At 52.8% G+C, this 23,153-nt stretch overlaps 1 protein-coding gene across 1 annotated transcript in view; it reads left to right on the top strand.

Moving 5' to 3' along the window:
* Positions 1 to 22,771, top strand: part of FUBP3 (far upstream element binding protein 3) — a 41,776-nt gene extending 19,005 nt beyond the window's left edge. The window contains exons 4-17 of the mRNA XM_054393274.1: positions 35 to 84; positions 2,323 to 2,394; positions 3,058 to 3,115; positions 5,919 to 6,081; positions 7,363 to 7,461; positions 9,729 to 9,833; positions 10,191 to 10,293; positions 10,944 to 11,044; positions 12,276 to 12,417; positions 16,946 to 17,106; positions 18,190 to 18,263; positions 18,667 to 18,743; positions 21,627 to 21,754; positions 22,717 to 22,771. Coding sequence (XP_054249249.1) covers positions 35 to 84; positions 2,323 to 2,394; positions 3,058 to 3,115; positions 5,919 to 6,081; positions 7,363 to 7,461; positions 9,729 to 9,833; positions 10,191 to 10,293; positions 10,944 to 11,044; positions 12,276 to 12,417; positions 16,946 to 17,106; positions 18,190 to 18,263; positions 18,667 to 18,743; positions 21,627 to 21,754; positions 22,717 to 22,725 — 1,342 coding nt within the window. The 3' untranslated portion in view covers positions 22,726 to 22,771. The remainder of the gene's footprint in view (positions 1 to 34; positions 85 to 2,322; positions 2,395 to 3,057; positions 3,116 to 5,918; positions 6,082 to 7,362; positions 7,462 to 9,728; positions 9,834 to 10,190; positions 10,294 to 10,943; positions 11,045 to 12,275; positions 12,418 to 16,945; positions 17,107 to 18,189; positions 18,264 to 18,666; positions 18,744 to 21,626; positions 21,755 to 22,716) is intronic.
* Positions 22,772 to 23,153: the final 382 nt, after the last annotated feature.

Raw genomic sequence — 23,153 nt, 5'->3', positions numbered from 1 at the left:
TTTTTTTTTTTTTTTTTTTTTTCCTATTTTCCAGGGCTGTCGTAACAGAAGAGTTCAAAGTGCCTGATAAAATGGTTGGATTTAGTAAGTACCTTGGATGCTTTCAGTGTCTCTTCATGTGCTTTCTGTGCAGGAATGCTGCTGGTTCTGACCTGCTCACAGGTTTTTGTGCTTACTGGCCTTGGATAAGCTTTGCTAATGCTGTCTTGGGGGGGCCCAGATGATCTGGGTTTAAATTCCAGGTGCAAGCTGCATGGAAAAGCTCCATGGCCTAGAAGTAAGAACAGGACTCTGGTACAGGCTGCTGAGAGTGATTCTCTCCTTGAAATTCCCACTCAAACAGCACCTGAGTCACAAGTGGATTTATTTTCCCTCACTAAAACATTTTACTTCCCTTCAGCATGCAGAACTGTGAGAGCTGAGGGAGGAAACCAACACTGAAATGTTAAAATAAGAGTGGAGTCAAAGCAAGTTAAAGAGAATTTGAGATCCCTGCTAACTGCTGCAGGAGAGCACAGCCAGCAGTGCTCAGCTGAGGACCCTTCCTGCATTTGCATTCCTGCTGCTGTTCTCTTTCAAGCCTGATCCTAATTTCTCTCTTCCTCTTGATGATCATCACTCTTCCTTTCAATGACACCTCCTGCTGCTCTGCTACTGCAGTGATTGCTGAGGCTCTTCCACTGCTGCCTCTCTCTCTCTTCCACTTTGATACATGGAGAGGGAAGAGGCAAATAACAGCTGTGATAATTACCCCTGGGTGCAGGAAGTTCTGGCCTGGCTCTGAAGCCACTACAAAACTGTAACTGAAATTCCTGCAGAGGAAACACTCCCTTTGGCCCTGCCAGACCTCCTCATTTATCAGTCCAGTGAGGTGGATGTGAGCCAGCAATGGGCACTTGCAGCCCAGAAGGTCAGTGGCACCTGGGCCTCATCAGAAGTGTGGACAGCAGGTGGAAAGAGGGAATTCTGCCCCTCTGCTCTGCTCAGGCCTCACCTGAGTGTCCAGCTGTGGGACTTCTATCACTAGAGGGACATGGACCTGGCTGGAGCAAGTTCAGAGAGAGCCATGAAGATGATCAGAGGACTGGAGCACTGCTGCTACAAGGGCAGACTAGGAGAGTTGAGGGAGAGAATGCTCCAGGCAGACCTTAGAGCTGCATTTCAGTACCTGAAGGGGACCTGCAGGAAGGTTGGGAAAGGACTGTTCAGATGGGCCTGTGGTGACAGGAGGAGGAGGGGCAATGGTTTGAAACTGGAGCAGAGTAGATTTAGGTTGGACCTCAGGAGGAAGCTCTGCACAGTGAGGGTGGTGACACTGGAACAGGTTGCCCAGGGATGGGGTTGAGGCTCCATCCCTGGGCACATTCAAAATCTGGTCCTGGGCAGCCTGTTCCAGCTGGAGCTGTTCCTGCTGCCTGCAGGAGTGTTGGACAAGATGACCTTTCAGGGTCCCTTCCAACCCAGTGCAGTCTGAAGCTGTGGATGCTGGAGGGCTGCTGTAGCTCTGTGAGAGGGCAGCTCCCACGCTCTGCTGGTGCAGCATCGCTGTGCTCAATCTAATCCTGGTTTGGGGGCAGAGAGATGCAGGAGAGTGGCAACACCCACAGCTGAGAGCTGCCTCTGTGGGAGCATCCTGAGGCAGGAGGACCTGTTTGACCTGTCAGTTGTGCTCTCTGTGCAGCCTGGGTGGGATGGGGATGGTGCTGGCCTCATCTCTCCTTGCAGTGTCTGGTTGTGGAACACTCCTGTGCTGACTCCAGGAGCTGGGTTTTTTTTTTTTCACTGCAGGCTGATGGGGCATTTCAGTGTGTGAATGCAGAGCAGCCAAACATCACATCCATGGAAGAGGGGCAGTAAAACAGAAATTTTAAAGTATGAAAAGCAAAGGTCTTTACCTTTTTTTGGTACCCCAAAGAAGTGGTTTCTTGGTCAGGCTGAACAAAATACATTTAAATCATTGCTGTAGTGGGAGATGGCCCTGGCCATGGCAGGGGCTTGGAACTAGATAACCTTTAAGGTCCCTTCCAACCCAATCATTCTATGATTCCATGACTCTGCTAACACCTGATTTCCTGCATGCTCTATTTCCACTCCAGTGCCAGACAGGCCTCGTGGGATTTGGGGTTTTTTTCCTCCCCCAAGCAAACAGATTAACGTTTGGCAGTGTTTGATGGTAAATTTGGTCATGCTGTGGCAGCCTCTTCTGCAATCCTGGAATCCCAACTGTTCCTTTATAGATAGCTGCAGCAGAGTAAAGAGGGGGAAGGTGCTCTGCAGTTGCTTGGCAAAGTGGTGTTCTGATGCTTGTTGAACTCGTTGCAGTCATCGGCAGGGGAGGAGAACAGATCTCAAGGATTCAGGCAGAGTCTGGATGCAAAATTCAAATTGCTCCAGGTAAGAGGCTCTGGGTGTGGTGGGTGAACAGGTTTCCATGTGGAAGGGTCTTGTGTCCATTAGAGCAGGTGCTCAGCACACCTGTCAGCACCCTTAACCCAGGATGTGCTAGGCATGGGAGAGCTGCTGTGGGGCTGACCTCCTGGCTGGCAGAGCAAACAGGTTTGGCAGGTGGGTTGGGGAATGAAACAATCAAGGAAGTGTCATTAATCAGGAGATGAGCACAGAGCAAATGGACAATCCATGCTGTACCTGGACCTGTTGAGTTTCTCCTGGTGGCACCAGTGCTCAGCTCTGGGGTTTGTCTCCGAGTCTGGTCAGCTCCAGCTCCTGGCCGAAGGTCTTTCAGGAGGGCAGCAGCAGCTCTTTGTGCAGCTTGGCTGGCATGCAAAGGCCATGGATTGGCCATTTGTTGTCTGGTAGAGCCTGTTTGGAGCTGTGCAGGAAGCTGCTGCTGAGCATGAGCCAAGTTCTTGCCCCTCCTTTTGGGGTTTGAAAGAATGCAGACATCCAGGAAATTTCAAATATGTTGACCCTGGATGTTTTTGAGCTCATTAATGAGTGTGGAGAGGGGGAGTGCTTCTCTTAGCAGCTGCTTCAGAACTATCAGGCACTATCTCCTAACTCCATGTGTTAAAAGCTTCCTCCTTGCTTCCTCTGCAGACAGTGGTGGGATGCCCGAGAGGCCATGCGTGCTCACCGGGACGCCAGAGAGCATTGAGTGAGTTCTGCTTTCGTTGCTCTCCTCCTTCCTCCTCTCTCTTCTCCCTGATGCTGTGCTCTGTCAGTGGTGCTGCCTGGTTAGCCACACCAGCAAGTGCTGGCCTAGAGAAACTTGAGGGTCTCTGGAGCATAGAACCTCTTGGTCTGATGCTTTAAACTGTGCACCCCTAAGGCTTTATTCGAGTTGCAGTGTGAACCCTCTGCAGAAATTTCAGTGGAATTCCCCTCCTCAGGGCCAGGTTGCTCTTAGGGCACCTAGGATGCAGTTTTCTGACTGCAGCTTTCCAGGGTACTGAGCTCAGCTGTTGAAGGGCACCTCTCTTCTCCCCTTTGCTTCCCTACTCCTATTGAGATGAGCATCCTTCCAGCTGGAGAAGGGCTGCATGAGGCCTTCAAAGCCTGTTGGTGCCACTCCAGGTTGTTCTGGAGGTATTGGTGTTGTGGCAGAGCAGCATGAAGCCCAGGGGTGTGCTTGCCTCTGCACTGCTGCCAGCAAGCCAAAGACTGAACCAAAGCCTTGCGTTCTGATCCCTGCATGGTAGAGACACGTGGCCAGCCAGCAGGGATTTCTACTCTCTAGACCTATAGAAACTTTAGGGACAGTGTTTCCTCCCTCCCCCTTCCCAGGAGCTGAGTTTGAGACTCTCACAAACCAGTTGAGGACCTCCTGCTGGAACTGGATCCAGGATCCTCAGGCTTACAGGAACACACTTAACATATGGAGCTGCTCTTTCTCTCCCCAGCCTTTGGGTAGGTGGGTTTTTTAAAATCCATCTGGAAATCTTTGAGTTGCATTTGCTAGTGGAAAAACAAAAAATACATAAAAATACATGGGCACAAAGATTTGTCTCTCTAAAGAGAAGGCACTCATCATCCTTCCATCCCTAAAGAGATTTAAGGGTGCTTAGATCTCCTGATTTCTACCATAACGCTGCAAGCAGTGAGCCAGAATAAATGTAATTGGCAAGCTCACATTACAGGGCAGGCACTGACTTCTTGCTGATACTGAAGTGCTTCCCCCCCCCCCCTCTTTAGCAAAGGATATTTCAGCACAGGAGCAAAACAATCAAAAGCTGGGAGACCTGGTGAGGTGGAGTTGGGGGAAAATGGGGGAGAGGTGTAGTTAAGACTTCATCCTTCTGCAATAAGCACTTAAATGTAGTCATATCCAAAGCTGCCTTGAAAGACAATGTAAATAAATAGCTTCCTTTTTTGATATGTATTTTTTTTTTCTTTAAGTGAGAATATTTGTGAAGCAGAACAGGGTGTTGAGGACATGGAAAATTAGGGGAAATTTGGTGTATTTTTCTGCTTGTCAAGTTTCTTGTTTGAACAGTTTGTTTCAGGCTCCTTGTAGGGGAAAAAAAAAAAAAGAAAATGAATTAAGGAAACCAGTCCAGATGTCAGACTCCTTTGTGAAGGGTTTTGTGAGCAGGGTTTCCCTTACTTCTATCCAATGGCAACCTGATAGGCTTCATTCCCTTCTCTGAAAGATGTTGTGTATTAACTGGTGTGGTCTCTGTACTGTCACTAAAATAACTTCATGCAAATTATAAAGGTAGATGAGCAGCCCCTGTGGGAGCAGAGCAGACAAACCCCTGTGCAAGCTCTCACAGAATATTCAAAGAGGGCTTCCGGAAACTCCACCTTTGACTTGCTTTGGGAGCAGTGGGAGCTTTGGGAGAAAGCAGTGCCCTGACCTGTGTGCCCCCTCAGATCTCCAGCCCTGGAGCTGCTGACAAGGGATGACTTTGCATTGCTCCATCAGGTCACCAGAGAGAGGTCAGCCCTCTTGGGGTGCCTGGTGCGGCTTGGTGTGAAGAGAGGGGAAAGTGCTGCTTTAGAGTAAACAGGGAGCTGGTGGCTTTTTTCCACCTCCTCTGAGAAGGGCAGGAAAGGGCTGTGTTGCTAACAGGAATCATCAAGATGAAGGGAAAGCCTGCCAGTTACCTCTGATGTACTAAAGATTTTAGAGAAGGGATCTTTAATCTCCCAAATGCTTCTTTGTGTGTCTCTTCTCACCAGGAGTAGAAGACCTCAGTCTCTCACTGGTTGCTGCTGCAGTATCCTTGCCTCGCTTTGCGGTGTAGCTCCAGCACCTACTGCTTGGGGCAGAGGCTGTGTTAGAACAGTGTCCTGGTGCTGCTGGTAAGAGCAGGCAGAGCAGAGCAAGGTTAAGCCCTGTGCTGTGTTAGTCTCAGAGCAGTGGGGGTTTAGTCCTGAGCAGGAAAGAGAGCAGAGCTTGAGTTTTACCCCAGGTTCTATGGATGTTAAAGTGGAGGACCTAGAGCATCTTCATGCAGAATGAGCACCCTGGATGCTGTAGCTCAGCCTTCCAAAGAGGTCAGAGCCTGCTGCTGCTCTTCCTTCTCTCTTCCCTTTCCAAAAGTCAAACTGCTTAGAAGCAATCATAGAGTCACATAATGGTTTGGGTTGGAAGGGACCTTAAAGATCACCCAGTTCCAACCCCCCTGCCATGGGCAGGGACACCTCCTACTAGAGCAGGTTGCTGAAGGGCCTCATCCAACCTGGCCTTGAACCGCCTCCAGGGAGGGGACATCCTCAACCTCCCTGGGCAACCTGTTCCAGTGCCTCCCCACTCTTAGGGGAGAGGGGAGAAAATCTCCAAGAGTTTTAAAACAGAAAAAAAAAAAACCCACACCAAAACGCAACCATTGTGCTAACTCTGGTTTCCTCCATCTTTCCACTTCTTCTCCTCTCCCATTCCGATGGTTCCTGGTCTCTGGCTCCCACGGGGCAGTGTTGTCTAATAGTTGTTTCCCCCTGGTTCTTTTCCCAAGCCAAGCCAAGCGGCTGCTGGGGCAGATTGTAGATCGCTGCCGGAACGGACCTGGCTTCCACAACGACGTCGATGGCAACAGCACCGTGCAGGAGCTCTTGATCCCGGCGTCCAAAGTGGGGCTGGTCATCGGCAAAGGAGGTGAAACAATTAAACAGCTGCAGGTGCGCAAGAGGCATCCCCTCAGGGCTCTCTTCCCCGCAGCACCCGGAGCCTCCGGCGCTCTCCCCTCCTCCAGCAGGGGCTCCACCCTTCTGCCTTCGGAGCGCCGGACTCCAACCTGCTGGTCAAACAACTTCCCCCCTGGGCTGTGTGGCAGAGTCGTGGCAGGACTGGGAAAGGAACTCCTGTTGCCATCACAGGATATAAGGGGTTGGAAGGGACCTCTGGAGATCTTCGAGTCCAACCCCCCTGCCAGAGCAGGAGCATAGAATCCAGCGCAGGTCACGCAGGAAGGCATCCAGATGGGGCTTGAAAGTCTCCAGAGAAGGAGACTCCACAACCGTTCTGGGGAGCCTGCTTCAGGGCTCTGTGACCCTCACAGTGAAGAAATTCCTCCTCATGTTGAGGTGGAACCTCCGGTACTGGAGTTAGCTTTAGCTGTCCTTTGGTGCCTGCTCTTCAGGAGGTGATCCCTGTAGCCAAGACAAGGCTGAGTCTGGTCTAAGTTTTCATGCCAGCCCTGCTGTTGTAGAGTCCTCTGCTTCTCTTTTTGTTGCTGCTCTCTGCTAAAGCTGGCCTCTGCCTTTTGTTTGTTTGTTTTTTAACCCATCCCACCCCTTTCCACTTGCAAGTGTTGTGTATAGATCTGTGCTCCAAAACATTCTTGATTCCTTCATCTGGTACAAGATTTTTCTTAAAGAGTAGAGGGGTCAGGGCTAAACGTGTAGGGATTTAAGTGCCCTGACTAGGCCTCTATCATCCAATAGCTTTAAGGCTGGTCAGTTCAGAACTCAATGCCACAGTTTTAAGGCTGATCCCTTTAGAACTCAATGCCATAACTTTAAGGTTGGTCACCTCAGAATTCAATGCCATAGCTTTAAGGTTGGTCACCTCAGAACTCAATGCCATAGCTTTAAGGTTGGTCACCTCAGAACTCAATGCCATAGCTTTAAGGTTGGTCACCTCAGAACTCAATGCCATAGCTTTAAGGTTGGTCACTTCAGAACTTAATGCCACAGTTTTAAAGCTGATCACTTCAGACAGGTACAGATTGTGGAAAGGGCTGAAGAAGCAGCTGCTGAGGTAGAGGGGTTCTCTTTGCAAGAGGTTCAGCCACTTGAGAGCTTCAGCAGCAGCAGACTTCTGGGCAGTCCTTCACTGGCAGTCAGTATGTGCTCAAGCAGAGTTCTGTAAAGCTGCTTCTGTGCCCTAGGTGATGCTGAGTAACAAAAAGCTGGTCCCTTGTCTGAAGGTCAGCCAAGTGCTCTGTGCTTTCCCTTCAGGAGCGAACAGGAGTGAAAATGATCATGATCCAGGATGGTCCTTTGCCTACTGGAGCAGACAAACCTCTCCGGATCACTGGAGATGCCTTTAAAGTGCAGGTATGTAACAAACACAGGCAGCTGCCCCAGAGAGCTGAGATAAACACTGAAGCTTGAGCACCTGATAGAGGCAGTTCCGACTCTCCACGTCCTGGGCCTTGCTGGGTTTTTGTTCTGTGTGAGCAGAGGGAGTTGAAACACCAGAGGAGAGCAAGTGGTGGCTTGTTGGCAGTGTAAGCCAGGAGCTCGGTCCACATGGATTTTAGACATGGTAGGACAAGAGCTGAGGAGGGAGGGTTTGGAGAAAGTAGCTTTGAAAACTCTTTGCAGTCTGTATAGCAAAACATCCTTCACTTCATCACACCTCTGAGAAGGTGCTGGGGAAGGTTCCCTACCTCAGACAGCCAACTGACGCAGGGCATTGAAAACCAAATGCCACAACAACTCCTGAAACCAAGGGGTTTGCTTAGTGACTGGCACCTCAGCCTCCCTGGGGCAGGCTTCCACTCATCTGCTCCTGCCTGCTCCTCAAAGCAAAAAAAAAAAAAAAAAAAAAAGAACAAAAACAAAACCCAGCAGCAGCTGGGGCCTGGGAGATTGCAGGGAATTAAAGCTGAGCTCTGGCACGTTCCACTTCTCAGCAAGTGCTTCTCATACCTTGCTAAGCACTTAAATGGAGCTTAGCATTCCTGGCTAATAAAAATAGTTCTGTTTCAGAAGGTCTCCCTGATCAGAAATTGCTGCAGCAGCTGATGGTGCTCAGGGCTGGGTTGTGCTTTTCAGGCCTCTAATTGCAAGAAGGCCTTTGGATAGAATTTTTTTTTCCATGAGTCTTCTACTTGCTGTGGAGGTGTGGATGTGCAAAAAGGACTTCAGTGGCAGTATTGCAACTCTTAATCCAGTCATACTTCAAGGGCTGCTGCTTCTCAGGTGGCATCTGCCATGCAAGATGTGCTGTTGTCCCATCTTCTGTGCCATGAGCCCTGCCAAGCTGTCCTGGAGACTGCACAAGATCTTTGAGATCACTGAGAAAGCACTGAAGGAACTTGGTGGATCCTTGGGTTTGGGATTCTCTGGATGCTGCAGCAGTGTTTAACATCCCAACAAAATGGTTTAGTGGCTGTGGTGGTCTTGGGTTGATGGTTGGACCTGATGATCTGAGAGGTCTTTTCCAGCCTTTACGATTCTGTGAAATCTCTTCATTGCCCTTATTTCTGTTCTGGCAGCTCTGAAATGTCTCCAGTTGTTTCTTTCTGTAAAAAATACAACAGGGGCATGGAAAGTGTGTTTAAAAAAAATGCAAGGAGTCCCTCCAGCTTGGAGGTGGAGCCAAAGTGTCAGATGCTTGGCTGGTAATAGCCAGAAACAGAGGCTCTGGGTTTGAGGGGCAGGGTTTCTGTGAAAGGTGGCAGCTGTTGGCTTGTTTCCAGGCTACACCTTCACTAGCTGAGCTATGTGGAAGCTTGTGCATGGCCTTGAGGGCTGCAAGTTGGTAGGAAGAACATTCATTTGTCTCAGCAAACCTTGCTGGATTGCTGCAGACTTGGCCTTCACTTCTTTGAGTGGCAATAAGCTCCCCACTGCCCACCTACTTCCTTGGTAGGTCCTCTTGGCAGACACCAGCTCTGCTGTGCCACCACAGCTTCTACCTTACTGTTGGTTTCAATTCTGCCCAGTAGGAAAGGGCCCTCACCAGCTTTAACTGAAAACCTGCACAAATTCAAGGTGCTGGAAATGCTAAAGGGCCTGAAGAAAAACTGAAGGAATCAGAGAATGCATCAGGTTGGAAGGGACCCTCAAAGGTCATCTTATCCAACTCCCCTGCAGTCAGCAGGGATACCTCCAACTAGAACAGGTTGCTCAGGTCCCCACCAAGTTTGTCCTTGGATGTCCCCAGGGCCTGTACCACCTCTGGGCAGCCTGTTCCAGTGTTTCACTGTGCAGAGCATCTTCCTGATGCCCAACCTAAACCTAAAGCCCTGCTCCAGTTTCAAACCATTGCCTCTCATCCTATCCCCACAGCCCCTTCTCAAAAGCCCCTCCCCAGCCTTCCTGTAGGTCCCCTTCAGATACTGCAGTGCAGCTCTGAGGAGTTGCACAGAGGGAGCTGCCACCTGACAGCCCTGGCAGGTTTGCCAGCCCTGGAAGATGCCACCACGAAGAGCTCCCCAGTGAGTGTGAGAGAAGGATCTCAGTCAGAGCACCGCTTCCCTTGTGCAGGTGGAGATCACTTGGGGAAGCCTGACCACGAGGCACCATTGAGGCCCTACCTCCAAGCTGGCCAGCAGGAGACTTTGAAGCTAACTGTAACTTCTTTCCCCATGTAGCAAGCAAGGGAAATGGTTCTGGAGATCATCCGAGAGAAAGAGCAGGCAGACTTCCGAGGCGTACGCAGTGATTTCAGTGCTAGGATGGGAGGAGGCAGCATAGAGGTATGTGTTCCTTCACCAGTACCCTGCTAACCTCCCTGTGGGATGGGCAGTGGGGGGAAGGCATCAAACTGTAACCTGCCAGCTGATTTCTAAATGCATTTTGTGTTCTTTTGCCAGCAGAGAGGAGGAGTTCTGCTGGACTCCCCGCTGGCGCTTCTCTGAGTGTCTCTAAGCTGCACTCTTGCAGTGCAGACTTCACTGAGTGGGGAAGGGACTTGGTGGCCACCTGTTTGGTTTGGTTCTGTAGCCTGGAGCTGCCTAAGATGGCCTGTCCTCAGCTGAGAGCATCTCCTTGGGACATCCCAGGAACCCAGTCCAGTTCTCTGAGCTTTCACACTGCTTTGCCTTTCCCATCAGGTCTCTGTGCCCAGGTTTGCTGTTGGAATTGTGATAGGAAGAAATGGAGAAATGATCAAAAAGATTCAGAATGATGCTGGAGTTAGGATTCAATTTAAACCAGGTTTGTGTGAGGATGGAGAGCTCTTCCTGTCTGCCCAGTGCTCCACTTTGGGATGGCTAAAGGGAATTTGAGCTGAGGCTCCAGCAGCAAGGCTCCCCTCGGATAAAGCTGCTTTGTGTCTCTTTCTGAAACCTGTTTAAATCTGAGGTGCTGCCTCCTTGGGCACTTTTCTGGTTTTCGGAGAGTAAAACTGCACACAGCAAAGATGAAAACGTGTCTGGAGTGGTAACATAGTGGATCAACACCAGAATAACAACACCTTTCTGTTTTCCTCTGGAAGAATTCTCCTTCAGGACCTTAAAGCCTTTGGGGATCAGGAGTTGATTAATTCCAATTAACTTTCTCTGGGTCCTTGGCTGTCTGATCACCTCTCAAAGCTGCCTTTGTCCTCTTAAAATGATTCCAGGCTCTGTTATGGCTCTTTGGACATTTCAAAGTGTCACCTCTTGAATGTTGTTCCCTCTGCAGCGGGGGCTGCGGTTTGTCTCCTTTGAGCCCACAGAAGAGGGGGCCGAAGGTGGAGGGAAGAGGGGCAGCTCCTGGGGTAGCTGTGTGGAAGTGCTGCTAGCAGTGGTGGTGCTGGCAGGAGGATTTGGTGGGGGGTGGATGTTTGCTCCTTGCACCTGAGGCTCTGGCACCTCTCCCCACAGATGATGGGATCAGCTCGGAGCGAGTGGCGCAGGTGATGGGGCTCCCGGATCGGTGTCAGCACGCAGCACACATCATCAGTGAGCTCATCCTCACAGCACAGGTGGGCTCTGGGGCCTGGGGGAGCAAAGTGCTGCTCACAAGGCGCTGAGGCAGCGTGCAGGCAGCTGCCCAGATGGCTGCCACTATCCAAAGAGCAGCATCGCTGCATCTGCCCTCTGCTAGGCCACACAATGCCCAGGACATTGCTGCTAGGCTTGGGGGTTTTTTGTTGGTTTTTTTTTGAAGTGATGTGGGCTGGCTGAGCTGTGGGAAGAGCTGCTCTGCTCAGGCAGTGTTTTGAGGCTTCCTGGTAGCTCCATGTTTGCCTCTTGTGTTCAGCTGTTACTTGGAAATGGTGAGCTGGTGGGGTGGAGCCCAGCAATAACAGCACAGTGACTCTGTTCAGGGGGACTGAGGAACACTGAGACAGCAGGGCATGAGCAGTGCTCAGTGATGCTTCTTCACCCTCCAGCCCTCTGGTCTAGTGGCCATGAGTGGCAGGGGAAGGCCATGAATGCTCACATGTGTGATACTCTGAGCAGGACACCAGCATATGGCATGGGGCAAGGGCAGGGAGCAGCTGTGTGAAGCAGCAAGGCAGGCTCAGGAGGGAGGTTCTGTATTCCATTTGTCTGATGAGGGGTGAAGATGTTGGCCCATTCCAGACCAGATACCTGAGCAGAAGATGTCCATCAGGGGTAGGTCTTCATCTCTCCTTGCCCTGAGGTCTGGTTGGAAGATTTGATTTCATATTTTTTATGAGGCCTCCCCTGATGGACTCTGCCCATGGCCTTTGATTTTGAGAAGCCAGCTAGCCAAAAGAGATGACCTTGGAATGCCTTTGAACTTCAGAGGTTCCTTCTGGAAGTCTGGGGGAATGTACATATCAGCTGAGTAATTCCAGCAGCACTTGAAAGGCTTCAGCAGCAGCTTCTGAGTGTGTGTCAGTGCCAGGATCTATTGGTTGCTCTCAGGAAAGCTCCCATCACAAATCAGAAGTCCTTTAGCAGTTGCTGCTTGTTTCCAGGTTTATTTCAGGAGCTAGAAAGGCTTGCACTGAAAAACCAGAAACATCTTCCTGAGTCAGGAAGGCAGCTGTGACCCACCTCACTTGGCAGCTCCTTAAAGTGCTTCAGAACCCTCAAAGTGAAGCTGGAGCCCAAGAGTTTCCTCGTTCAATGCCATTGATTGCAGGGCAGTTTAACTTCCCTTGCTTTCTTCTGCTTTTAATGTTCTGCTGTGGATGGGGGCCAGCAGCAAAACCTCTGACACAAATCTTTTTGCCTTCCAAGGAGCGAGATGGCTTCGGGAGCTTGGCTGTGGCCAGAGGCAGAGGTCGTGGCCGTGGGGACTGGAGTGTTGGAGCCCCTGGGGGCATGCAGGAGATCACCTACACAGTGCCAGCTGACAAGTGTGGCCTTGTCATAGGCAAAGGTGGGTCTGGTGACACTAAATGCTAGAGCCTGCAGTCCTCCCCTCTCAGGATGGTCACAGTCTTGCTGCCTGGCAGCCAGGCTCTGGAGTTTGCTGTAATTGCAGGGATGTAGTGGCTGCTGAATGCAGCGTAGGAAGGAGCTGGGCTGGGCTGCTTTGTGATGCTCTCACTCATAATTGTCCTCTCCAGGCCCTTGTTGGCACTCTGTGAGAGAGGCTCTTGATGCAGAGCTGTCAAGGAAAGCTTATAACAAGCAGCTGGTTGAGAAAGGGCAGGTTCCTTGGTGGAGTCTTTTGATAGAGAATTCATTTAGAGGACAGTTTAGCAGGGACAGGCAGAACACTCATCCCATCCTGCTGCATTTCCTCAGTGCCACCTGGGCAAATGGAATGTCTCCCAACATGCTAACAACAGTAAGCTGCTTCCAGCCACCCCCCTGAAGTGTTGATGAATCAAGAGAAGCAGCAGGGTTGGGCTGTATCTGAGCTTGCCTCTGAGCCTGGCACAGACAGGCTGCTGCCATGGAGCCCCAGGCTGTTGAATCTCTCCATGCTGAGGAGATGGCCAAGGAGTCCTCTGGCTTTCCTCTCAAGAACCAGTACAGCCCCAGCACAGTTGTGAAACCAGAGCAGCAGCAGCAGTCTCAGCTAGCCACAGAGCATGAGCTGCATGTGGGGTGATGCAGAGCCAGGAGCAGAGTTGCTCTGTTGCCCTGAGCTCTTCTGATGCCTCTCAGTTAATGTCCTGAGCTGTCACGAGAGCCCTGTTCCGTCCTGGCTCATTGCAGGAGCATTGCTGTATGCCTTCACTGGTGCTGAAGTGACCACAGCAGAGGTGAGGTGGCAGGAACAGGGACAGCCTAGCTCCAGGGGTGAAGGAGGCAGAGCCTGGAGGGCTTTGTGCCACGCTTCAGTGGCAGCCACTTTCCTGCAGTCCTGCTGGGCACAGGTGGGCTGGAGATGAAACATGTTGTGGCCTCTTTCCCCTCTTCCTTCCACATGTCTGGCCCTTGTAGCACCCTGAACTCCTTGGTGGGTGGCAAGGGACACAGAAGCAGGACACAAGCATGCCAGCAGGGTAGCTGAATCACTTCCAGGTGTCCTTTGCCAGGAACGTGGCCACAAACCTGAACTCTTGTTTCAGTTTGAAGCCTTCCCATCACACACAGACTGCTAGAGCTCACTGGAAGGTCCTTTTGGGGGAAGGAGGGAAAAAAAAAATAAAATCAAACCAAGCAAATCTGAAGCCCAGAAGTGAGAGTTGTGTGTATGGGGATAAAAAAAAAAATCCAATTCTAATGAAACTTTATTGCTGTATCCATTAGTCATCCTTAATAAAGGATCAGAAAAGGTCACTTGTTGTTCAGAGTGCAGTCAAGTGGAGCATTTGTGACTGCAGAACTCAAGGTGTGCTGAAAAGATAAATGCAGGGAGCAGAGTTGGATGTCCTGGCAGTCAAGTGCAAGGCCTGGCACCATGGGGGTGCAGGGCAGCTTTTTACCTTTGTTTCCACAACAGCAAAATAAAGATCCTTGCCCAGCCAGATCAGGAGCTTTCTGGAGGGGCTAATTGCTGGTTGTATGGTGATGTGAGTGCTTGCAGCTTTGTAATGCCACCTGGTAATGGGTGTTCTTGCAGTGCCTGTGCTCTTAGGCTATTGCAGCCTTCACTTTTGTCAAGTGAGTGATGGCTGCAGCCTTGCCTTTTGGGGCCTGGCCCGGGGTGGAGGTGCTGTGCTCTCTGTGGCTTCATGCAAGACCTGATTCTTCTCATTTCCTCTCCTGCTGCCTGTGGGGCAAGCAGGGGAGAGCGGATGTCAGTGGGGTTCTCTCAACAGTGACCAATTGTAGACTCTTCTCTCCCCCTTTTTAGTTTCTGAGCAGTTTTCAGCTTAGTTTTGCCCCTTCCCCCCTCCTGCTCCCTGTGGTACAGGACTTGGCTTTTAGCCTTGCCTGTCAAACCTGACTGGGTGCTGGAACCACGTGGAGCTTCGTCTCTGAGGCTAGCACCCAAGCAAAGGGTGTCTTGGGCCCCCAGGTGTAGTCTGTGTGATGTGGCCAGGTAACTGCTGCTGTGCTTCCAGCTCCGGGTTGCCCCTGAAGGTGGAGAAAAGAGGGAGATGTGGAGGTTTCTCAGCTCAGTTTCTGTGTGGCACAAGATCTGGAAGCCTTCTCTCGTGGGCACCACAGCTCAGCTCGGGAGCCTGCGCCTGTGTCAGCTGCTGAGTGGTGCTGGGCTCCCTGCAAATCCTCTGGGTGGCTTTTTGCTCTGGAGGGGTGGGTGGGTGGGTGCAGCTTTTCTTCTCTGAAAGGCTGGAGGCAGGGTGGGGATGAGCAGCATAGACATGTCAAGAGCTTTCTGTGTTTGGTGGTGCTTGGAGACAAACGGCAGGCTCTGGGCCCCCGCTGGATTTCCATGATAAACACAGCAGCAGTGCCAGCCCCCGTGGCTGGCCTGGCTCTTGTCAGCTCTGCCTTTTAGCAGCTTTGATTAATTGCTTTACAATTTCACCTCCAGCTGGGGGGCCACTCTTGGATCACTCCTGCCCCCCATCAGGTAGAAGAATGGAGCAGGCTGCTGAATGCCTCTGGAGACAGCCACCATGTGCCGAGCAGGTCACCTCACAGTGGGGGACAGAGGACTCCTTCCGGGCACCCTGCAGCATCCTGGGGGCTGCCTCACTTCATTTGCATGCTCTGAGGCTCGGTTGGGAGTGCTGGCATGGGGGGGAGCACTTGGGAGTGTGTGCCAGACTGGAGGGGAAGGAGGAGCAAGGGCACCGAGCCCTGGTACAGGAGGTAGGGAGCTTGCAGCCTCTGACCAAACCTGGAGAGCCAACTTGGTCCTGCAGCAAAGGTGGTCTGGGAGGAGCTGATATGGAAGCAGCCCCAGCTTAGTGCTGAGTGGGGAAATGGCTTGAAGGCTGTCTCTCGTCACTTGTTTGATGAGACTGCTTCAAGTTTTAATCCCCTCTTGGAAACAGAGAAGCCCAGTCTGCACCCTATGGCTGTGCACCTCTCTCACCCAGCACAGAGGTTCTGCCAGCCCTTCTGATCCAGAGTGTGCTGGCTGAAAGGATCCTGTGTTTCTGCTTAGGAAACTTTGGCTTCACTGCTCACCTCCATCTGTAAAAACCAGAGCTTCACACAAGTCTGCAGCAGACAAAAGCATTGCAAGGGGGGGAGAGAGAAAAAAAAACCCAACCCAAAGCTCTGAGGGTTTGGAACTTCATCTTACCCCTTTCCCATGCTTGACTGAAAATAAGTGGCCTGGCTTTTGGCTGCACAGTGCCAATCCCTGTTGTCTGCCCAGGGCTGTGACACGATCAGCTTTTGTTCAAGCCATCTTCAAAAATTCATTTAGAAAGAGTTAATTGCCCTTTGGCAACTTCTCCTCCTCCTCCCTTCCCTGAGAAGGCTTTAAAATGTTAAAGAGGTCACGAGTCCAGCACAATGAAACCAACAAGTGTCTGCAAGGTCCACAGCTTGTCTTGGAGTTGTGCTGGGTGTATAGAGATGGAAATGGCAGCAAACTGGAGGAGGTTTGCCTTGGGAGGAACTCCCTGCTCAGTTTCCTTTGCTCCCCTTCCTGTCCTTTTGGCTGCTGTTTCTTTTTCTTGCTTTGTGATTTCCAAGTCGTAAAAACTCCTTCCTAGCTCCCAGCCTTGAATTTCTCCAGTCGAGTGGAGCTGGTCTGGAAGTTGTGTGAGCTCCCAGCAGAAGAATTGAAGCATTGTAGCCCTGGCTGAGGCTTTTGTTAAGCAAATTTCATTAAGAGACCTCGGACCCAGCAGGCCTGGAGGAAATCAGATCTGTGGCTGGCCCTGCTCGAAGCACTCCTGTGCTCTGCTCTGGCCAGATGGCAAACTAGCCAGAAATGGTCACTGCATGCACAGCTGGCTCTGGGACAGCAGAGAAGGCCTGGAGTGCTGCACTGCTGCAGCTGTGTGGAGGGTTGGCTGTGCTGGGCTGAGGGGAGGCTTCTCTAAGGGACTAAGCTCTCAGACAGCACATGGTGGTGAGAGAGTTTTGGCTTTAAGCTCCAAGGTATGTGGCTCGTGGCTTTGGTGTCCCAGTGGAATGAAATGTCTGGTGGTGGGGTGGGTGGGGAAAGCCTCATGGAAGGGGGGGAAAAAGAAGGGCAGAAAGTGACTCTCTGGCCTGGAGGGCTGTGAACAGCTCTGCAACCCCCCAGGACTCAGATCTGCTTTGTCAAGAAGGTGTCTCAGCCACGCTGCATTTTGATGGGAGCCCACAGAGGGACTCTCTGTACTCTTAGCACCACCCCTGACCCCCAAACCCACTGCAGCAGCTCACAGCTTCAGCTCCTGCTTTTTGAGGCTGTTCAGAGCAGCAGCATGAGCTCAGGTGCTGGTTGGGTTCTTAGGCTGCTGCCATCCTCACCCACTCCCTCGAGGGGCACACAAGGTAGCTGAAACTAAATTCCATGCCCACAGCCTGGCTTGGAGAGGTTTGTATGGAAAGAGGTGCTGAAAATCCTTCCTTCTGTCCATTCCCCTTCTCTGCAGGGGGTGAGAACATCAAGAGCATAAATCAGCAGTCAGGAGCCCATGTGGAGCTGCAGAGGAACCCTCCTCCCAACACAGACCCTGGAGTAAGAATATTTACAATCAGAGGCATTCCCCAGCAGATTGAGCTTGCCAGGCACCTCATAGATGAGAAAGTTGGGGTAAGTTCCACCCCTCCTGCTCTTCTCTCTCTCAGGTGTGGTGTTTCTACTCTTTTAGGTAGAGGTAGGCCTGGGCTTGGAGCATGGCACAGAACAGACCCACTCAGTACTCAGCTTCAAAACCAGCTGGCTGGGGGCAGCTGCCTGCAGCTTTGGTGGCCCTCCAGCATCCTTTTCACAAGGGTTTGCTGTGATAGGAGGAAAGGGAATGGAGTGAAGCTGGAGGAGGACAGACTGAGACTGGGGATTAGGAAGAGTTTCTTAACAGTGAGGGTGGGGAGACACTGGGACCGGTTGCCCAGGGAGGTTGTTCAAGGCCAGGCTGGATGAGGCCTTGAGCAGCCTGGGCTGGTGGGAGCTGTCCCTGCCCATGACAGGGGGTTGGAACTGGATGAGCTTTGAGGTCCCTTCCAACCCAAACCATTCACTGATTCTGTGGTTTGGACTCTGTTGTGCTGTGGTCCCAGAAGGTTCTGACTGCTGACATGAGGGTAGTGAGCAGCTGCCTGAGAGGGCAGAACAGCAATACTGAGGCACGGGAAGGCCATCAGAGGAGATGCTGTGAGGACAATAATGCCACTGGGAGAGGGTGACCCAACCCTGGCATCATCATCATCCTGAAAGCAGCACTCAGCTCCTTGCTGCAGTCCATCCAGGGTAGCTTTTATCTTCCAGTTAGCGCAGTGCTGTGGTGTTGGAGCTTGACAGTGTCAGCCTGGAGCACTGCTGGGCAAATGAAGTACAGAAAGCACTGAACTGGAGCATGGGAAAGCTGCAAAGCAACCTCTGTGCTGAAGGGCCTGAGAGGAGAAGGCTTGGTACCAACCTCAGCACCCAGCTGCTCAAAGAAAGCCTCCAGCTGTGCCACAGTCCTGCTAGCCTCTGTGGGGGCTGCCCAGAGCTGCTTTGGAAGCTGAGCTGCTGCAGAGTGCTGCCAGTGCTGAGCACTTCAGTTCAGTCACTTCTTCCAGGTGCTGGGGTTCAGTCCTCTAAGGCTGTCTTCTCCCCTTTCTCACTGCTCACTCTGGCTGCCTCCACCCTGTCTTTAGAGCTGACATGAAGTATTTGTGGGTTCTGTGGCAGGGTACCAGCATGGGTGGACCTGGAGGATTTGGCCAAAGTCCCTTCAGCCAAGCACCTGCCACACCTCATCAAAAGTAAGCTGCTCCTGGGGGGGCTGTGGGGAGTGAGTGGCTGGGAGCTATAAAGGCACTGGGAGGAGGGTGGAGGGCCCTGGAGAGGTGGTGGTTCAGTGGAGCCTTTTGAAGAGGGAGCATTTAGAAGCCAGGGGCAAGCTGAATCCTTTAAGCCTGACTACAGGAAGGATTTTAGCTCTGCAGTTGTAAACCAGGCAGGTATTGGCATCTCCAGAATTGCTGTCTGCAGTGCAGTGAGCATGGAGGGAAGCCTGAGCTGCACACGGTGCTGGGCAGTGTGGCGAGTCCTCACCTTGGCTTCCCCACCATGAGCAGCAGCTGGGCTCCTCTGGCCACCTTCTCACACACAGCCTGCCAAGTGTGGTGTTGTCTGCTCCAACCTCTGCCCTCTTGTCCCCTGCAGTGGTCCCCAGGCCTTCATGCCCCAGGGCTGGGGCAGTACCTACCAGACGTGGCAGCAGCCTGGACAGCAAGTCCCAAGTAAGTGAGGGGAAGGTTGGTGTTGCCTCTGCTGCTTTGCCTGCAGGGCACAGCTTCACCCCAGAACTGCACAGCAGCTTCCTGAGGAGCCTGGGGGGGAGCTCTCTGAATCATCTCCCAGGGCAAGCAGAGGACTGCCCTACACTGGACAGCTTGCCAGGGTGCAGGGCCAGCTCAGCTCCCCATCACCTGGAGAGGCTGCACCAGGTGGTCCTTGGGCTGCCCTCCAGCCTGGCAGTCTGGGGTCCTGTGGTGGTTGGAGCTCAGCAGAAGCTGTTTGAAGCATGGAGGCTGCTGGAAACTGGGATGCTTCGTGTGCTCTTTGCTGCCTGTTTCTGCTCTTTCTGTGTAGAAACTTGATCCTTGCTTCCCCTTCTCTAACAAAAACATTTCTGCCTTGGGCTCCCTTCTGCCAGGATGCTCCAGGCAAGCACTTGCCAAGCCCATGGCCAGCCATGTCTGGGGGGAGCCCTCCCATCTCTTTGTTCTTATTTTCATTTTGAAATGTTCCTTGTGGGCTCCTCTCACTGCTCAGCTCCCAGGCTGACTGGGACTGGGAAAGGAGCTGCAGCACATGGAGGAAAGGCTGGGCAGGGCTGCTCCCCTGCTTCACCCACACTGCCTGGAGTGTCCTGTGTCTCCTCTTGGGAGCTGCCAGGTGCTCAGTGTGAGGCCAGCAGGGTAACCAGCTCTGAAATCAAGAGTAAACCACCCCAGCCACCCAGGAGGGCAGAACTGAGCCCAGATCAGCCCTGCTGCTGCTGCTGGGCTTCAAGCTGCCAGCACTGAGTCCAGAAATGGAAGTGTTGCAGGGCACTTGCACTCTGGATGTGCCACTCTGGTCTCTTTGCCCTGTTATCAGGTGACAAAAGGAGAGGAAGCGGCCTGAAATGGTGCCAGGGAAGGGTAAGGTTGGAGATGAGAAGTTTCTTTGCAGTGGCAGTGGTCAGGCACTGGCACAGGCTGCCCAGGGAGGTGGTGCAGTCCCCATCCCTGCAGCTGTTCCAGACCCCTGTGGCCATGGCACTTGGGGCCAGGGTTTGGTGGCCATGGTGGTACTGGGTTGAAGGTTGGCCTGGATGATCTTGGAGGTCCCTTCCAACCCAACCCATTCTGTGGTTCCCTGAGCACAGTGCTGCCCAGACAGGCCAGGTGGAACTCACCAAGGTGTGTGAGGATCCCTGGGGCAGTGCCTGCTCTGGCACTTGAATCTTCATTTGCACACAGTCCCATGCAGGATCTTTCCCCTGCAGCCTGTTTGTTCCCAGCTCTGCTGTCACAGAGCTGCCTGAGTCCTTCTCCCAGCAGTCAGCCCTCCTAGGGACAGAGAGTGCCCTCCTGGAGGGGAGGAGTGGCAGCCCCCCACCCCCTACACATGTCTTTAGGTTTTAATTACTTCCCCATCTCAAAGAAATGAACTGGCTGGGGAAACATTTTGCTGTGCAGTGCATTTAGCTGTGTGTCCTTTCAGCCTGCTGTGCACTGTAATTCTCCCAGAAGAAAAGGCATTGAGGGAGGCCCTTTGTTGGCATTAGCAGGTGGACAGTTGAGGCAGCCTTGACCTCTGCCAGCAAAGGTCTTGACTTGTAGCATTGGTCAAAGTCTTTTAACCCTCTGCTGTGCCCCTGGACAGGACACTGCTGCCCTGGCCCCTCCACCCACTTCACACTTGCACTGCATTATTTCCCCCCCACATCAAAGCCCCCCCCCCCCCAGGCTGTGCTGTGGGGCTGGGAAGAGCTTTCTTTGAGCAGTAGGATAAGGAGCAGTGAGTGGGAGCTGGAGCACAGCAGGTTCTACCTCCACCTGAGGAGAAACTTCCTTGCTGGTAGGGTGCTGGAGCAGGCTGCCCAGAGAGGTTGTGGAGTCTCCTCCTCTGGAGAGCTTCCAACCCCACCTGGATGTGTTCCTGTGTGCCCTGCCCTGGGTGACCCTGCTCTGCCAGGGGGGTTGGACTGGATGATCTCTGGAGGTCCCTTCCAACCCCTGACATTCTCTGATTCTCCTCCACAGGTCTGCTCCCCATCCCCATGTCCCTGCCAGTGGTGGCTCCTGCTCCCTCTGCCCATCTCTCTCTCTCTCTGCAGTGTTTTTATCACTGTGGTTTCTGTTCTTTGTGTCCTTGGCTGTGGCTGAGGGAGGTGTGGACATCCCAGCTCTGCACCCAGAAGGCTTGGACTCTCCCCTGCCCCAGCACTTGGATGTGCTGGAGTGAAGGTGTTTTAGTGCCTGCAGAAAGGGGAACCTGTGAGAAGTGAAGGCCACAGGAGTGGGGTCTGAGATTTGAGGGCCATGGTAGTTGTGCAAGACTCTCTTCAGGCCTTCTTGCAAGTAGGCTTCAAACTGAGCTTCAATGAGCTTAGTAGTGTTCTCTTGGACCCCCAGAGCCAACTCAGCTTGAGGTTGGTGCTGCTCTCCTGCAGTGGATGTTGGGTTTCACCAGCACCACCTAACCCTCATGCAGTGTGGGAGGCTGGAGAGTGTCCCCCAGAGCCAGCTGTGGCTGCCAGCAGGCTGCTGTGGAAGCCTCTCTGGGTGATGTGTGGAGCTGGCTGTGCTTTGTGCAGGGCCTCCAGTCCCCTCCAGCCCTGAGGGCTCTGCAGCCAGTGGCAGTTTGGCCACTGCAGCTGGGCAGTGCTGTCCCAGCACCTTCTGGCTGCTCTCAGCTTGTCACTTGCAGGCCTGCTCAGAGCCTGTCCTGGCCACACAGCAGAGGCAGGGTCCCCCTCTGAGGTGGGCAGCAGAGGCAGGGTCCCTCTTGGAGCTGTCTGCAGCTGTTGGAAGGGGGCTGGCTCCTGTCTCAGCTGTACCCCAGGAGGTTCTAAGCCTGGGCTTGCTGTCACCACCCTGCTGATCTCTCCCTTCTCCCCTCTCCTGCTGCAGGTCATGCTGCCAGTGCTGCTTCCCAGGCCAGTTCCCAGCCCGACTACACCATGGCGTGGGCAGAGTATTACAGACAGCAGGCTGCCTACTACGGGCAGACCCTGGGGCAGGCTCAGGCCCACAGCCAGGTCTGTATCCCTGTTCCCTGAACCCCTCTGCACCTTCCCTTGGGAATTCTGGTACGTTGGCATTGTCCTGGGTCTGCCTTGGGTTGAGGTGGTGAAGCAGAGAGCTGCTGGGGTAGTGATCACAGAGGGCTTGTCCTGACCTCAGAGCCTTCTCTGCACAGGGGTTTTGGGAGAGGGCTGGGAGGTTGTTTGCTTATAACCCCCAGGCTGGTTTGTGGAGTTAAAGTAGCAGGAGTGCCAGGCTGGGGAGGTGGCACAGCCCTGGCACATCAGGCAGCCCAGGGCCACCCTTGCCGGCTTTGCCTTTTCTCCTCTGAGCTCAGTGCTGGGACAGGAGCTGTGCCCTTGCCTGGGGAGGGAGCAGCCTGTCCCCAAAGGCAACAGAAAGCTGCTGGAGCAGATGGGAGTGCCTAGCTGCCAAGGGAAACCCAACCTCACCTGGCACTCGGATCACGGAGGGCTGAGGAGGCTTTATCCTGATGGTACCTGCAGGGATCTCCCGGCACGGGGTGCACAGAGCCAGCGCCTCAGTGCTTGGCCAGCAGTAGGTGCAGAGCAGATGCTGGAGCTCTGTGGGGTCAGGCTCAGCGCTGGGAGCAGGACTGCTGCGGGTGCAGGTGCTGAGAGCAGCCAGCAGCATCCTCAGGCAGCTGCAGCCTCCCTGCTGCCGAGATCGAGCCGGGCGCGGGCAGCGGTGCTTGCCTCGGGCGCTGCCCGAGTGTGACCTGCAAGCAGGGGATAAAAGGGAGTCTTCTGCAGCCCTGCCTGCCAGCCTGGCCTTCTGGAGAAGAGGGACTGTGTGTGGGGAGAGGCAGGAGCTGCTGGAAGGCGAGCTCAGGGTGCCAGGGTCCTCCCTAGCAGCCTGGAGCATCCTTGGAGGTGAAGCTGGGCCGGGCAGGAGCGAGGAGGCAGCGCTGGGGCTCTGCAGCCTCTCCGTAACTTCTCCTTTTTCCCTTCTCCAGGAGCAGTAGAACAAGATCCTCGTGGCAATTTCTTTGATTGTTTCGTTTTTATTTTGGTTTTTTTTGTTTTCCCTTGGAATCATCATGGAAGAAAAAAAGAAAAACCTTTTTTGTAACAGAGGTTTCTAGATTTGCTACGTTTTGCTGAAGACTTTTTCTTTTTCCCCCCTTGTTTGTTGGTGAAACACTACCCCTAGGAATAATCCCTACTGAACTTTGCTAAGGATCAGGAGCAATTAGTAACCTACTAAACTGCTGGACACGTTGGGCATTTGCTTTCCAAATTTGGTTAAAAAAAAAAAAAACTTAAAAAAAAACCCTCCAGGATTCTTTTGTTGTTGTTGTTGTTTGGGGTTTTTTTCATTGTTGTTGTTTGGAAATGAAAACAGAGAATTTTTTTTTCTCCCAGGCACCAAAAGGCACCTCCAGAGCTGTGA

The sequence above is a fragment of the Indicator indicator genome, chromosome 28 (genome assembly GCF_027791375.1).
Source record: "Indicator indicator isolate 239-I01 chromosome 28, UM_Iind_1.1, whole genome shotgun sequence".
NCBI classification, from domain to species: Eukaryota; Metazoa; Chordata; class Aves; order Piciformes; family Indicatoridae; genus Indicator; species Indicator indicator.
This window is presented reverse-complemented; position numbering and strand designations above follow the sequence as displayed.